General features: G+C 43.5%; 1 protein-coding gene across 4 annotated transcripts in view; it reads left to right on the plus strand.

Moving 5' to 3' along the window:
• The window catches only part of NARS2 (asparaginyl-tRNA synthetase 2, mitochondrial), a 51,322-nt gene that overhangs the window by 24,309 nt on the left and 14,688 nt on the right, over window positions 1–12,325 (plus strand). For all 4 annotated transcript variants that reach the window (XM_085216472.1, XM_085216474.1, XM_085216473.1 and 1 more), the window contains exon 7: window positions 5,712–5,844. In XM_085216472.1, coding sequence (XP_085072598.1) covers window positions 5,712–5,844 — 133 coding nt within the window. The remainder of the gene's footprint in view (window positions 1–5,711; window positions 5,845–12,325) is intronic.

Here is a 12,325-nt window from a genome sequence, read left to right on the forward strand (position 1 = left end):
TCTGGGGCATGGAAAATTATTTGAATAAATGCTGAACTGCTTTGGTGGCTTTCATCAGCCCATCTCGAGTTATCATTGCTAATCGGTTGTTTTATTGACTCAAATTAGAAATAATAATAACAGAACTCAAACAAAACGCGAATCCACAGGGAGTAAAGTACTACAGAGACTCATAAAAGGGCAGAGGGTGCAAGCTGATGAGATCTTTGAGTCTGGGACAGAAGAGGTTGTATGGCTCCAAATAACTGCTTTGTGTCTCCCCTATTCTTCTGCCACCTGTAAACTAACAGTAGGAAGCCTAGGTGTGCAGTGAGGCTTCTTAAGGAAAATGTGGGGTGCTTTACCAGATAGTTGAAGAGTATGGGGTCACATTGCTATCATTCATTTGTGCCTGGATCTCTGTCAAGCAGAGATGGGTGGTCTGGAGAGGAGCCTTGTTGCCGAAGCCAGAGCAGATGATGTGGTTGGGGAGAAGCTGCTGGTAGGACTCTGCCCTTTGGAAGTCACAGCAAGGAAAACTGCTGCGTTGCTGCTGGCTGGCTGGGGTGGAAGTCTGGCACTTCCCAATCCCTGTCTGGGAACTTAGACAATATAATTTTTTTTAATATGTGTGTTTATTTTTGACTGCCTACAGAAGGAAATACAGTCCCATCTTGTCACAGCATGAATTGGAACCGGAGCACTCAGCATCTCAGCTCTGCTGCCCAGGCCTGAGCATCACAGGCTGCTGTAAAAGCCCCTGTCAAGATGCAGTTTTTCCTCATGGGCAGGTGGAAGTGGCACGTTCTGTGAGGAATCCTTTAAAACTCCTTTTTCTGCTTCTTTTTCTGGATAAAATGCTTGTCTCCTCTCATTGACTTTTCAGCAAAACCACGAACACTTTGATTGCACAAAATCCAAACCACCAAACAACAGTAATGGGAATATTAGTTTTACACTGAGGTTAAAAAACAGATACTTCTGTCCAACTTTAGGTTTCTCTTTAACATAGTCCACTCAGATCAAAGATGTGAAACACTGTCCCAGAGCCACAGGTTCTTTAAACTGCTGAGCACCTGTACCTACCTCCCCAGCATCTTTAGGAGCTCAGTGTTTCCAGCTCCTCTGAAAACAAGAGGCTGGAGATACTGGATTGGTAGGTTTGAATGGCTATATCTGTGCATATAGCTTCTTGTATCGGGCCACAACATCTTTCAAAATACATATTTCAACATGCCTGAATATCCCAGTTGTGCTTGGGTCAAGTGTTGCAGCCAAGTGATGGCTCCTGGCAGCAGAGCAAATCTGTCTGCTCATTTTGATGGAGCATGCAGGTTTTCCATGCTCAAAGTGAGCATGGTCGTGCTGGAACAGAGTGCAATTAAATCAAACAGCTTGCTTTAGTGATTTCTTCCCTTTCTAAAGGAAAGGACAGTGTAGTTGACAAAGCTGCACTCCTGATCTTTACAGTCGCCTTGCTCTTCTGTCTCCTCCTCTGCTGATGTTATGTGTTGTTTTACCCTTCAAGTACAACCTATTGTTTCTAGATTTTAATGTATGTCAAGGGGTGGATTCTGTGGAACATTATGAGATGGAATACATTGTTTTGAAGGGTCATTCACTGTGGCCAAAGATAAGAATTGGCACAAATCACCTTCCAGCTGAACTCCTGACCATAGACCTGGTATGTGATTGCTGAATTTTGGGTTAAGCAGGCACCTGTAGTATTTTGGGATGAGAAAGAGAGCTCTGAAGAAATAAATAGCTGCATGCTGGTGTGGTTTAGTGCTTAGCCCTGAGTCACAACAACCAGCTTCTGTCTTCAGCTGTGTCACCAGTGTGTGGTGTGACCTTGGCATAGGCTGTAAGCTGACTGCGCAGGAATTGCATCTTTTTGATTAATTGCCCTGCTCAGAGTTAGATCCCCTTGGTTCGACAGCATAAATAAGTCTTTATTACTGCAGTAACAGCATGAAGTCCTGGCTCAGAAAAAGAAGCTCAATCCATTCCTGGCTTGGGAACCATCAGCACAATTAATTATATTTGAATTGCAGTGTAAAAATTGCCAGGAAGGCAGAGATGCTCAGGCCCACAAACGTTGTGTGAGTTTAATTAAAAGGACGATTTCAAGCAGCTTTGGGCACAGATACTTTATATTTCTCCATTGATTTCTATCACTGCCTTACTAATGAATTGTCAACTAGTTTGAATGAAATGAGTTTTCATTCTGCATGCTGTAAAGTTCTTTGCATGGGAGAGAAGACTCCTTCTGTAGAGTGTTTTAGTAATGTGTAAGCTTGCAGGCGTAAAGCTTCTCCCTTCCTGGATATTTTACAGGTGGAGATCACAAACACAGCCTCCCCTAGGTGTCTTTCAGTGCAGAAGAGGGCAGTGCTCCAGCAGTGCACCCAAGCAGTGATTTCTGCTTTCAGAGGGACTCCTGTGAACCTGCACCTTGAAGATATCTGAGCTCTTGGCTGGACTGCAAGCTCAGCTTTCTGCAGGATGGGGCCCTGTATTTTGTTGGGGAATGCAGTGGGTATTCTCTTGGCCTCCTACTTAAACTCTCAGACTTGCCCAGGAAACTGGATAGAGAATATACTGTCCCAGAAGGCGAGCGATTAATTAAGCAACTCTGTGCTACCTTCTGATTTACACCCCAGCAGCATCTGGGAACTGCATAAATGCACTCGGACTTGCTGACCAGAGAGCTCTGATCTGGAGCTCTGGGTGAAGTTGGCTGTAAAGGGAATCGTATCAAAACCTCTCTTCTGTGCTTTCATAACAGATGAAAGGACAGCGAGCATTCCGGACTTTAACTGCTCTGCCTGTAGTGGATAAAGCAAAGGACTCAACAGATTGTTGTTTGTTTGTTTTGTTTTTTTTTTACCTAGGCACATTTTGGAGTCTGAGCCAATATTTTCAAGCTATTTTTAAATGCTGGAGGAAATCTTGCCGAGGTTTGGGGATGTAAATGATGAATTATTGGCATAGGAGACACAGCCCTGGACTCAGGCTCCGTTGTGCTAGGTGTCAAATGCATACAGGACAAAGTGCTCTTGGTACCATAACACTGAAGCAGAACCAGCTCCAGTGTTTGTTTTCTAATGTATTTATACGTGCTTTGTATGATACTGCAGACACGTTTCTTAATAGGAGCTGAAGAACAATTTGAGGTCGGATTTGTACACCCTGTGTTTGTGTAAAGTCTTACATCCATATTGTTGCTGTATTGAGCATCTTGAATAGTCTATGAAGCTTCAGGGTTGATGTTTTTTATCCATGGAGGTGCTACTCTGTGTACTTGTTAGAGAAGATTGGTTCCAGCAGGGTGGCTCGAGCTGAGAAGAGGCTGAAATCAGTTTCTAGGAGAGCTGTTCTGCACTTGTGCTCCCCAAAATGCCTGGCACGAAGAGGCTTTATTCTAGCAGTGCAAAATCTATCTGTGGCTGTGAAGTGTTTGACCACACTTGACATCTTGGAGCAATAGTTGTTCTTATTTTTTATTTTTTCAGATGGCCTGCAGTCAGCAAGCCTCTTGGAAGATAAATAGCTAGACATCATGTTTGGGCTGCTCTGGAGTAAGAAATAAGGACAGTTCAGAGTACTCACAGTAGTCTGTATTGCTGGAGTCTGTAATCTGCTACAGTGTCCTGCACTAAATTACATGTCAGTGATTTGTGCCTCGAGAAATGTGTGTCTAGCTCCTGCTTCCCACTGCAGGCCAACCTCTGTGTCCTGTGAAGCTCCATGGCAAGTTTTTGACCAGTTCAGCCTTAAGCATTAAACCATTTTGGCTGAGTGAGTCATTGTTTTCTGTTTGTTGTTTGTATTGCTATAGCAGTTGAGACTTTTAAGCTTTGGATCCAAGACCTTGTTGTGCCAGGTGCTGTAGGAACATGGAGAGGAAAAAAAAAAAGGTGGTGTGAGGAAGAACACGCATTTCTCTAGAACCTGAGACAACAGATGGCTCCAGATGGGAGAGCACAAGGAACTGATGAGGTAATACTGACCAGTGTGGTGAGCAATGGTGTTGGAATATCACTTATCCAAACATCACTGAGGTTTTTATAGACACTGTAGCAAAGGACAGTTTGAAGGAGGATGATCAAGGCAGGGCAGAAGTTCACAATAATGTCCTATCAAGCACAGGGGAAAGAGGCATGCTGAAAGGGATCCTGGATAAAAGGATTTGCTGCAAAATCTGGTGTTGGCATCAGAGATGTTGTGGTCATGTGGTCAGAGCCCGGGAGCAGGAGCTGAGGGTTCTGAAAGCAAATTGTTTCAGTTTGAATGGGGAAAGCACAGCCAGTAGGGAGAATAAGCCTGCAGGCAGGTTATGTACTTGAAATCTTGGCCAGGATCTGTTTTCTAGTATGTGTACAACTGACAGCTCAAGGAAGAAGAAAGTGCTGCTGCTTTTGATCATAACCTTTATCTGTCATGTGATAGGAGAGAACAGATAAGTGAACCAAAAACATGCATGTGCCTTTGTTTGCCACACAGTTGCCTCCTTAAAAGGTAAAGGAAAAATATAGCTTTTTAGTAGCATTTTTTTTTAAATTTCAATTTAACAAAATTAACCTGTGCAAAATCCCTAGTAAACATCCTCTTTGAGCAGAAAGCTTGCAGAAGATACAAGTCAGATGCCAAACCCTGCAGTGAACACACATTCTTTCATGGGTGTTAAACTGTGCCTGATCTCCACTGACTGTGTCCTCTTTCCCCTAAACATTGTCAACTCTTAAAAATAATGACAAATTATGTGTGTACTGAAGGGACCTGCTGCCCAGTCCATGTTTTTTTTTCTGAAAGAGCTCTGTCTCTTCCCCATTCATGGTTTGCCTCCCCTGCAGTGTGGCAGAAAAGACAGCTGCCATGGGATCTGATGGGGAAGCTGAAGATGTTCAGGAGCCCACCTTCTTGTAGCCTGCAGTATAAAAACGTTCCTAGGAGTGCAATTTCCCTACAGTTAAAGTAAGATTTGAAAAGAGCGTTGCTCTTCCTTATGAAGAACTTTTAGGAAGGGATCATCAAAAAGGCCTTTGTATCCTTTGTCATGCAACTCAACGTGACTGGAGGGGAGACACTTAGGCTTCCCAGAAGGTTGCTGGAGGAAAAACTTCATAATAGGAAATGCACTGATTACTTCAGTGTAAGATGCTATCCCAGATGTGTTCTGCAGGAACCGTGTTTAGCTGAACCATTCTCAGCTGGTTGGAAGGAGCTCAATCCATTCTCTTGAAGGGCCTTTCAGGGGTGAACTTTGATCTTGCCACTAGAGAAGACTGCAAGCTGTACACCATACATTCATCCTGCTAACACCAGTCCTGTAACATCAGCAGCAGGACTCTCTCTTCTCTGCTGTGCTTTGGGATGTCATAGCACCTAGAGATGTCAGACCTTGCAGTCTATGGATGAGGGGAGCGTGGCTGGTGTCCTCGTGCTTCTCCCTTCACCTGGTACTGCAGCATGGACTGTGGGTGTAAATGTTGTTCAGTGAAAACTGCACAGGGTTTATGCAACCTCACTTAGTCATAGGGCTGTGAATAACCCCTCTTCCCACCACACTGAAGGAATGTAGCTGCAATGTACACAGTAGCATCATTAAGCTGGTCAAAGGTAAAATGGAAACATGAGTATTTCTAGATCCTGCAAGAAAAGTGAGCTTGTGGATAGGGTTTTCTTTGCTTGTTTTGTTGGGCCTGACCTACCTGGTTCTTGCCTTTCAGGGCCTTTACCCATGTGTTCACCTTTGGTCCCACATTTCGAGCTGAGAACTCACAGAGTCGCCGGCACCTGGCAGAGTTTTACATGGTGGAGGCCGAGCTGTCCTTTACTGAAAGCCTCCAAGACATCATGCAGGTAGGCATCTCCAAGTGTTTATGCAGAACCAGTGTCCAAATTTCCTCCTCCTCCCTCAGCTGTGCTCCCTGGCCTCATCTTGAGGTCACAGTTTCTCTCTCCATGCGTGAGCCAAGGAGGGGTTGCACAGGCACATCCCAAAGTTCAGGGTTTGATCAGCAGAGGTGTGGCCACCAAGGGGATTGGGAAGGGAAGGTATAAGAAAGAACAGAGGAAAAAGCAGAAATTTCCTCTGAATGGGAGGCTGCATATAGCCAGAAGATAGATAAATGCATGTGACTGGTGCTAATGAAAGTGGCACTCTCTTCTTCAAAGCCTTCTGCATCTTTCCAGTGAATCTGAGCAGTATTTATGCAGTGGGCCCCTCATTATGCTCTTTGAAAAGAGTTCCTTGAAAACTACATTGAAATCAAAAGTAGAAACAACTGCTAACTTACATTACTCACTGAGAACTTTAGTGCAGACTGAAATCCCTACAGTCAGCTAGCTTTATATATTCCAGGTTAGATCTCTTAATCACATGATGGATGCTTATGCATCTTACTACTTTCAGCATATGAGCTATTTTGTACTCAGTGGGACTTGTGAGCAAATATCCACACATACTCTCATATAGCAGATGAGTTCTTTGGAAGGCTGTTGAGGAAATGTCCTTAATAATATAATAATAAAAATGATATTTAAAAAAAGCTTGAGGCCCTAGTTATACATGCATGAAGTAATATCCAAGTCATGTTTTTTTCAGCCTGAATCATCTGCAGTCTTCAGAGTTGGTCTGGCCTAACAGCAAAACTGTATTCCAATCTGGAGAAGAGAAGACTCCAGGGAAACCTTGTTGTGGCCTTTCAGTAGTTAAAGGGTGCTCATTAACAGCAAGGAGACTGACTTTTTAAACGGTCTGATAGTGACAAGGGAGAATGGTTTTAAACTAAAAGAGGAGAGATTTAGGTTAGATGTAAGGAGGAAATTCTTCACAGAGTGTGGGGATGCCCTGGCTCAGGCTGCCCTGATTGCTGTGGGTGCCCCATCCATGGAGGTGCTCAAGGCCAGCCTGTTTTAGAGTGTGCCAGACAGGAAGAGATTGGAACTGGTGTTCATTAAGGACCCTTTGAACCCAAGCCATTCTGTGGTTTTCTCCTGTCCTGTACAGAACTGTGCTGCTGCTTTATCTTGTATGTCTGGATGGCACTGGGCTGTGCAGAATGACCCACTGGGAATCTCTGTGCTCCATTAATAATAACCCAATTTTTCTTCTCTCTTTTTTATTTCCTCCAAAATGCCTTAGTATACTCTTAGAACATAACATACATGTCTGTTTCCATCTTACTTAGAATCACAGAATCACAGTTCATTTGGGGGATGAGCTGCTGGAGAGGAGCTCTGCAGAGAGGGACCTGGGCGTCCTGCTGGACGACAGGTTGGCCATGAGCCAGCAGTGTGCCCTCATGGCCAAAAAGGCCAGTGGCATTCTGGGGTGCATTAAAAAGAGCGTGTCCAACAGGTCGAGGGAGGTGATCCTCCCCCTCTACTCTGCCCTGGTAAGGCCTCATCTGGAGTACTGTGTCCAGTTCTGGGCTCCCCAGTACAAAAAAGACAGGGATCTCTTGGAAAGAGTCCAGCAGAGGGCCACAAAGATGGTGAAGGGCCTGGAGCATCTCCCCTGTGAAGAAAGGCTGAGTGAACTGGGTCTGTTTAGCCTTGAGAAAAGACGACTGAGAGGGGACCTGATCCAGGTTTATAAATATCTGAGGTGTGGCGGCCATAGCGGTGAGGCCAGTCTCTTTTCAGTGGTACGTGGAGACAGGACGAGGGGAAACGGACATCAGCTGCAGCATAGGAAGTTTCGCACGAATGTGCGTAAGAACTTCTTCACGGTGAGGGTGACGGAGCACTGGAACAGGCTGCCCAGGGAGGTTGTGGAGTCTCCTTCTCTGGAGATATTCAAGTCTCGCCTGGACGCCTACCTGTGCGACCTGGTGTAGAGAACCTGCTTTGGCAGGGGGGTTGGTCTCGATGATCTCTAGAGGTCCCTTCCAACCCCTACAATTCTGTGATTCTGTGATTCTGTGATAGATTGGATTCTAAAGAACCACAGTGCTCATCCAGTTCCAACCCCCTGCTATGTGCAGGTCGCCAACCAGCAGCCCAGGCTGCCCAGAGCCACATCCAGCCTGGCCTTGAATGCCTCCAGGGATGGGGCATCCACAGCCTCCTTGGGCAACCTGTTCCAGTGCTTCACCACCCTTTGTGAGAAAAACTTCCTCCTAATATCTAATCTAAACCTCCCCTTGTCCTGTCACTATCCACCCTTGTAAACAGTCATATCCCTTCCTGTTTATATGCTCCCTTCAAATAGTGGAAGGCCACAATGAGGACTCCCTGGAGCCTTCTCTTCTCCAAGCTAAACAATCCCTGTTCCCTCAGCCTTTCCATTTCTTAAGGTAATTAGGTGCTGATTGAACCCTTCACTGGTTTTGCCATACAATAAGCAAGTTCTTCTGCAGAGTGGTCTTTAAGCCTTTGAACACAGCATGAACATGTACTGTTGCAGTGAGAACTCTAATTTCTTGGCTTCAAAACTATATATGGTCAGTTTGTAGGCTTCAGATAATTAGATTTGAGAACTGTCCTGGAATGCGTAGGACCTTCACTTTGTAGAAGAAGAAAGAATTCCTCCCTTGGCTTATTTTTTATTGCTGCTAAACACCTTACAAAGTCTCAACTTGTTCTCTCCTTTTTCTCTTGCCCCAAAGTCTATGAGAATCATCCTTTCTTATACCAGAAATTCTTCTAACAGTAATGGTTTTGCATTCCCCACAGCAAGTCTACAATGCAACATGTGCTTACTTTAGTGAAGTTCTCACTTGCAGAAGTGGAGTTCCTGTTTTGTTTATTTTTAGATCATTGGGCAATCTCTTTAAGAAAAAAACACCCACACTAAAACAAACAAAAATGAAAAGACAGCTGCTCTAAAGTCTAAGTTAAGTTTCTTTTTCCCCATTTAAGTGGCCTAAATTCAGTGCTCTCTCACATATTTGCCCACTGGGCAGTTTGGCTGTTTGTCATCATCTGCAAGTTCTTTGTTTGGTAGAGAACACTCAGTTGAAAGCCTTGGGGGCTATTGACAAGAGTTAGCGTCTGAACTGCATCCTTAGATAAATAGCTGGATTGTTTAAAATTTATTTTTAAAATTGGCATTCAAGATTTGGAATGAATACCTCTAACTTTAGCAAGTTAGGGTGCTGGGAATGCTCAGCTTCTTCAGGGACACCTTGAAGTATTTGCTTATACACCATTAAAAGGTACAGAAAAACCTCGCTATAAAGAAATGCATGTTTACCATTCTCTGATGAGGCTTCAGATTTTTGCTCCCAAAGAAAAGCAGCTCTCTTTACAAAATAAAAGGAAGAACAATATTTAATAACAAAGGCACATGTACTTGGGAGCAAAGGGCCTTTTTTCCCCACTGTAATTGCACAGGGCAATGCTCAGTTATTCCTAAATTAGTAACCCAGTTCTTATGAAGTCTTAAGTGCCTTGATCACACAGTCTAAATTTCTGGTTTGTGCCAAGATGTGTTTTAGCGCTCCAAAGAAGCTTAAACTCTTGTAATACTGGTTTCATAATACTTTTTGTGGAAAGTCCCACTATGCTCAGTGTTTGGTGCCACACTGTGTGCTGAGTGGTGGGGTGATACTATTACAATTTAGTGTACTGGGTGTATGCAAGAGTTTCTATGGAGAGGCCTTTGTGGCCTCTTCCCAAAAGAGTCTAATCAAGAGGTTGAGTCAAACTGCCCCAAGGCACTCCTCCTCCAAAGCCAGTGAGAGAGAATGAGAGTTTGAGGGTCAAGTTAGAAGGTGGAAGAGGTCCAGCTCGTATTGAAGTGTCTGGTCTCACCAGTCATCTCTTCTCCAGTTCCCAAATGAGAAATCCAAGATCTCCATTCTTATTTGTGCTCTGGGATGCCTGCTACCATCTTTTCCCATTCTCTTCAGTGCTGCGTCCATCATGTCTGTAGGTTTCTGTTTTTCCTTTCAGCTGTCTTGACAGTGAAGTGGATTTTGAAGGGTCGCACTTTACTCATGGAGCCTCAAAGAGCTCATGTGATGCCATCATCATTGAATTATATCAAACGTGCATACAAAACCATGCTAAAACAACATTATTTAGACTGTAAAGATAGGAAATGCCAGGAGGAAGATTTTTTGAGAACGCTTTGGAAAGTCTGTGCATAGTGATAGTCTTAATAAAATTGGATTTTGTAAAATTGAGTCTTAGAACCACTGTCTCTCACTGCATAAGATGGAAGATATAATTTAACACAGTATTTGTGCTTTACTCTGGGTGCAGAAATATCATCTTCCTCTGGTTGTGTACTTCATCAAAACATTCATTGCTACAGCCCAGTGAAGTATTGTTATTCCCTTTTTATAGAAAGGAATTCAGGCACAAAATGAAATCAGTAGTAGCACTGATTTGGGGCACCAGTTGGAGGCTGTATCTTCAGGGTGATAGTTTCCCTTTCTAAAGTGGCATCCAACTGTCATAGCTGAACCTTTTTCTGTTTCCTGGGTTCCATCAGCAATTACTGTTTAAATTCTATGGTCAGAGAAGCAGTGGTCCAACAGACAAGTCTCCTTCTTTCCATAACAGCAGCATCTCTGCAGAGTGGGTCTAGTCTAAGAAAACCAGTACGTGACCATATAATTATGAACAGTGGGCAAGAAGGCTCACTTGGAGCTGCGTGCAAGATCTTCTTAAATGATACAGTTCCTAACTGAAGTGAGCAATCTCACATTTCTAATGCTTCTCTTCTACAAACTTTTTTGGAGAACTAATGGGTTAAAAAATGATCAGTATATCATAGCAGATGTGAAAAGGATATCCCTTGCAAGCTGCTACAGTCCTCATAAATGCTTTCTTTGCTACTGAAATTCAGCTTGCTTTCCAAAGTGATGATTTTTCAAGACTGGTGAGGGCAGCAACACTGTACAGGTATATTCTGCCTTTGCAACAAGGGTACACTGAGCACAGGTGGAGCTTTTTTTTCACCAGGTGACAGTGAAGAGTGTCTTCAGCCTACAGAAATTTAGCTCTTGGGCTGTTCAGAATATAGATGAGAGTGGAGTCTCTACAACAAGGTCAGCTGTGAGTCTGCCCTCTGTGTGTCTGTATATGTACATGCATGTGGTGTGCAAGCATGAGGGCAACAAACAATGACCAGGTTGATAAATGTTTGGTATGTACATTTACTGTGATCTACGTTGCATCAATACTCATGGCCTGGGAAAATGAGGAAACAAAAATCCTACTGTTACTGTGATTTTCTGGTAGTATGGTTGCACGACCTAATAAAAATCAGAGAGATGGTTGTTAAGTTCCACAACAGCACTGGAACAGGTTAGGACTGATGCTGCTGAACTTCTTTGAAAGGTGAGGATTAAGAGGAAAAGTGGGGAGAGGTGAGAGAAGGGAAAAATTTTACCTCACCTGCACTTCTACCAGCACATTTCCCGTATTTTCCTTATGAAGCAAGCAAACTAACAGGCTTTTGAAATCAAGAGTCCCACCTCTAAGACAGGTGGCCATCTGTGAGTCCTCTGGTGTTTTTCATGTATAAGCCTCCTATCAAACATGCTTAATTCAGGATATATTCACACACAACCACTTGATCTATCCCTCCAGCTCACGTGCTCCCTCAACTACCAAGCCAGTGGCTACAGTTCTCTACTCACTTTTCATGCATCCTGCTTTCTAGTCCTTCATTATATTATCTGCTTAAAACCGTAACTTCTGCATTGGAGCTTTTTTTTGCCTTTATTTTTCCCGTTCACTGTTTGTGCCTGGTACACATTTGGCATAAATGAGAGTGGTGAGAAAGCCAATGCATGACCCACATGTCTATCTTCTTTGCCAGGATAAAACCTCACACTCAAACCTGGAAATATTTCTCAGATTGTTTTTCCCATACCACCCACGTCTTTTTTCCACAAGAGGAAGCTGCTTATGTTGAATGCTGTGGGAACCTAATTGTTACTTTATCGCACAGCGAGGAAAAAAAGTGCTAATTAAACAACATGCTTTTCTAAAAACAGATGATACTTTCATTTTCTAGAAAGAGGAAGCTTAATGTAAAATCCCTTTGTCTCTGCAACGGTGAAACCAGATGAATTGCCAAGAAGTTCTCTAATTTCATTTGCATAAGCATTTTTCTAGCTACTTTGAAAAAAGTTCAAAGCTGCCTGTTTGGTTATTTGCCAGCAGGAATGCTGGCTTTTCATTTCCTCTGCGTTTGAGTACTAGTAGGGGTAAAATTGTTTATCTGGATATGATAATGCTGTGCCTTTATTTGGATCTTCCTTTTTTAGCGTAGAGCTCTGGTTGATGAAGAGTATGAAGGCTCTGAAGGAGTGAAGATGGTCTGTTAAACAAGCTTCTCCTGGCAGGTGGGATGCAGTGACTGTTCATCAGTCAGTGT

Source organism: Meleagris gallopavo, chromosome 1, assembly GCF_905368555.1.
Source record: "Meleagris gallopavo chromosome 1, MGAL_WU_HG_1.1, whole genome shotgun sequence".
In the NCBI taxonomy this organism is placed as follows: Eukaryota; Metazoa; Chordata; class Aves; order Galliformes; family Phasianidae; genus Meleagris; species Meleagris gallopavo.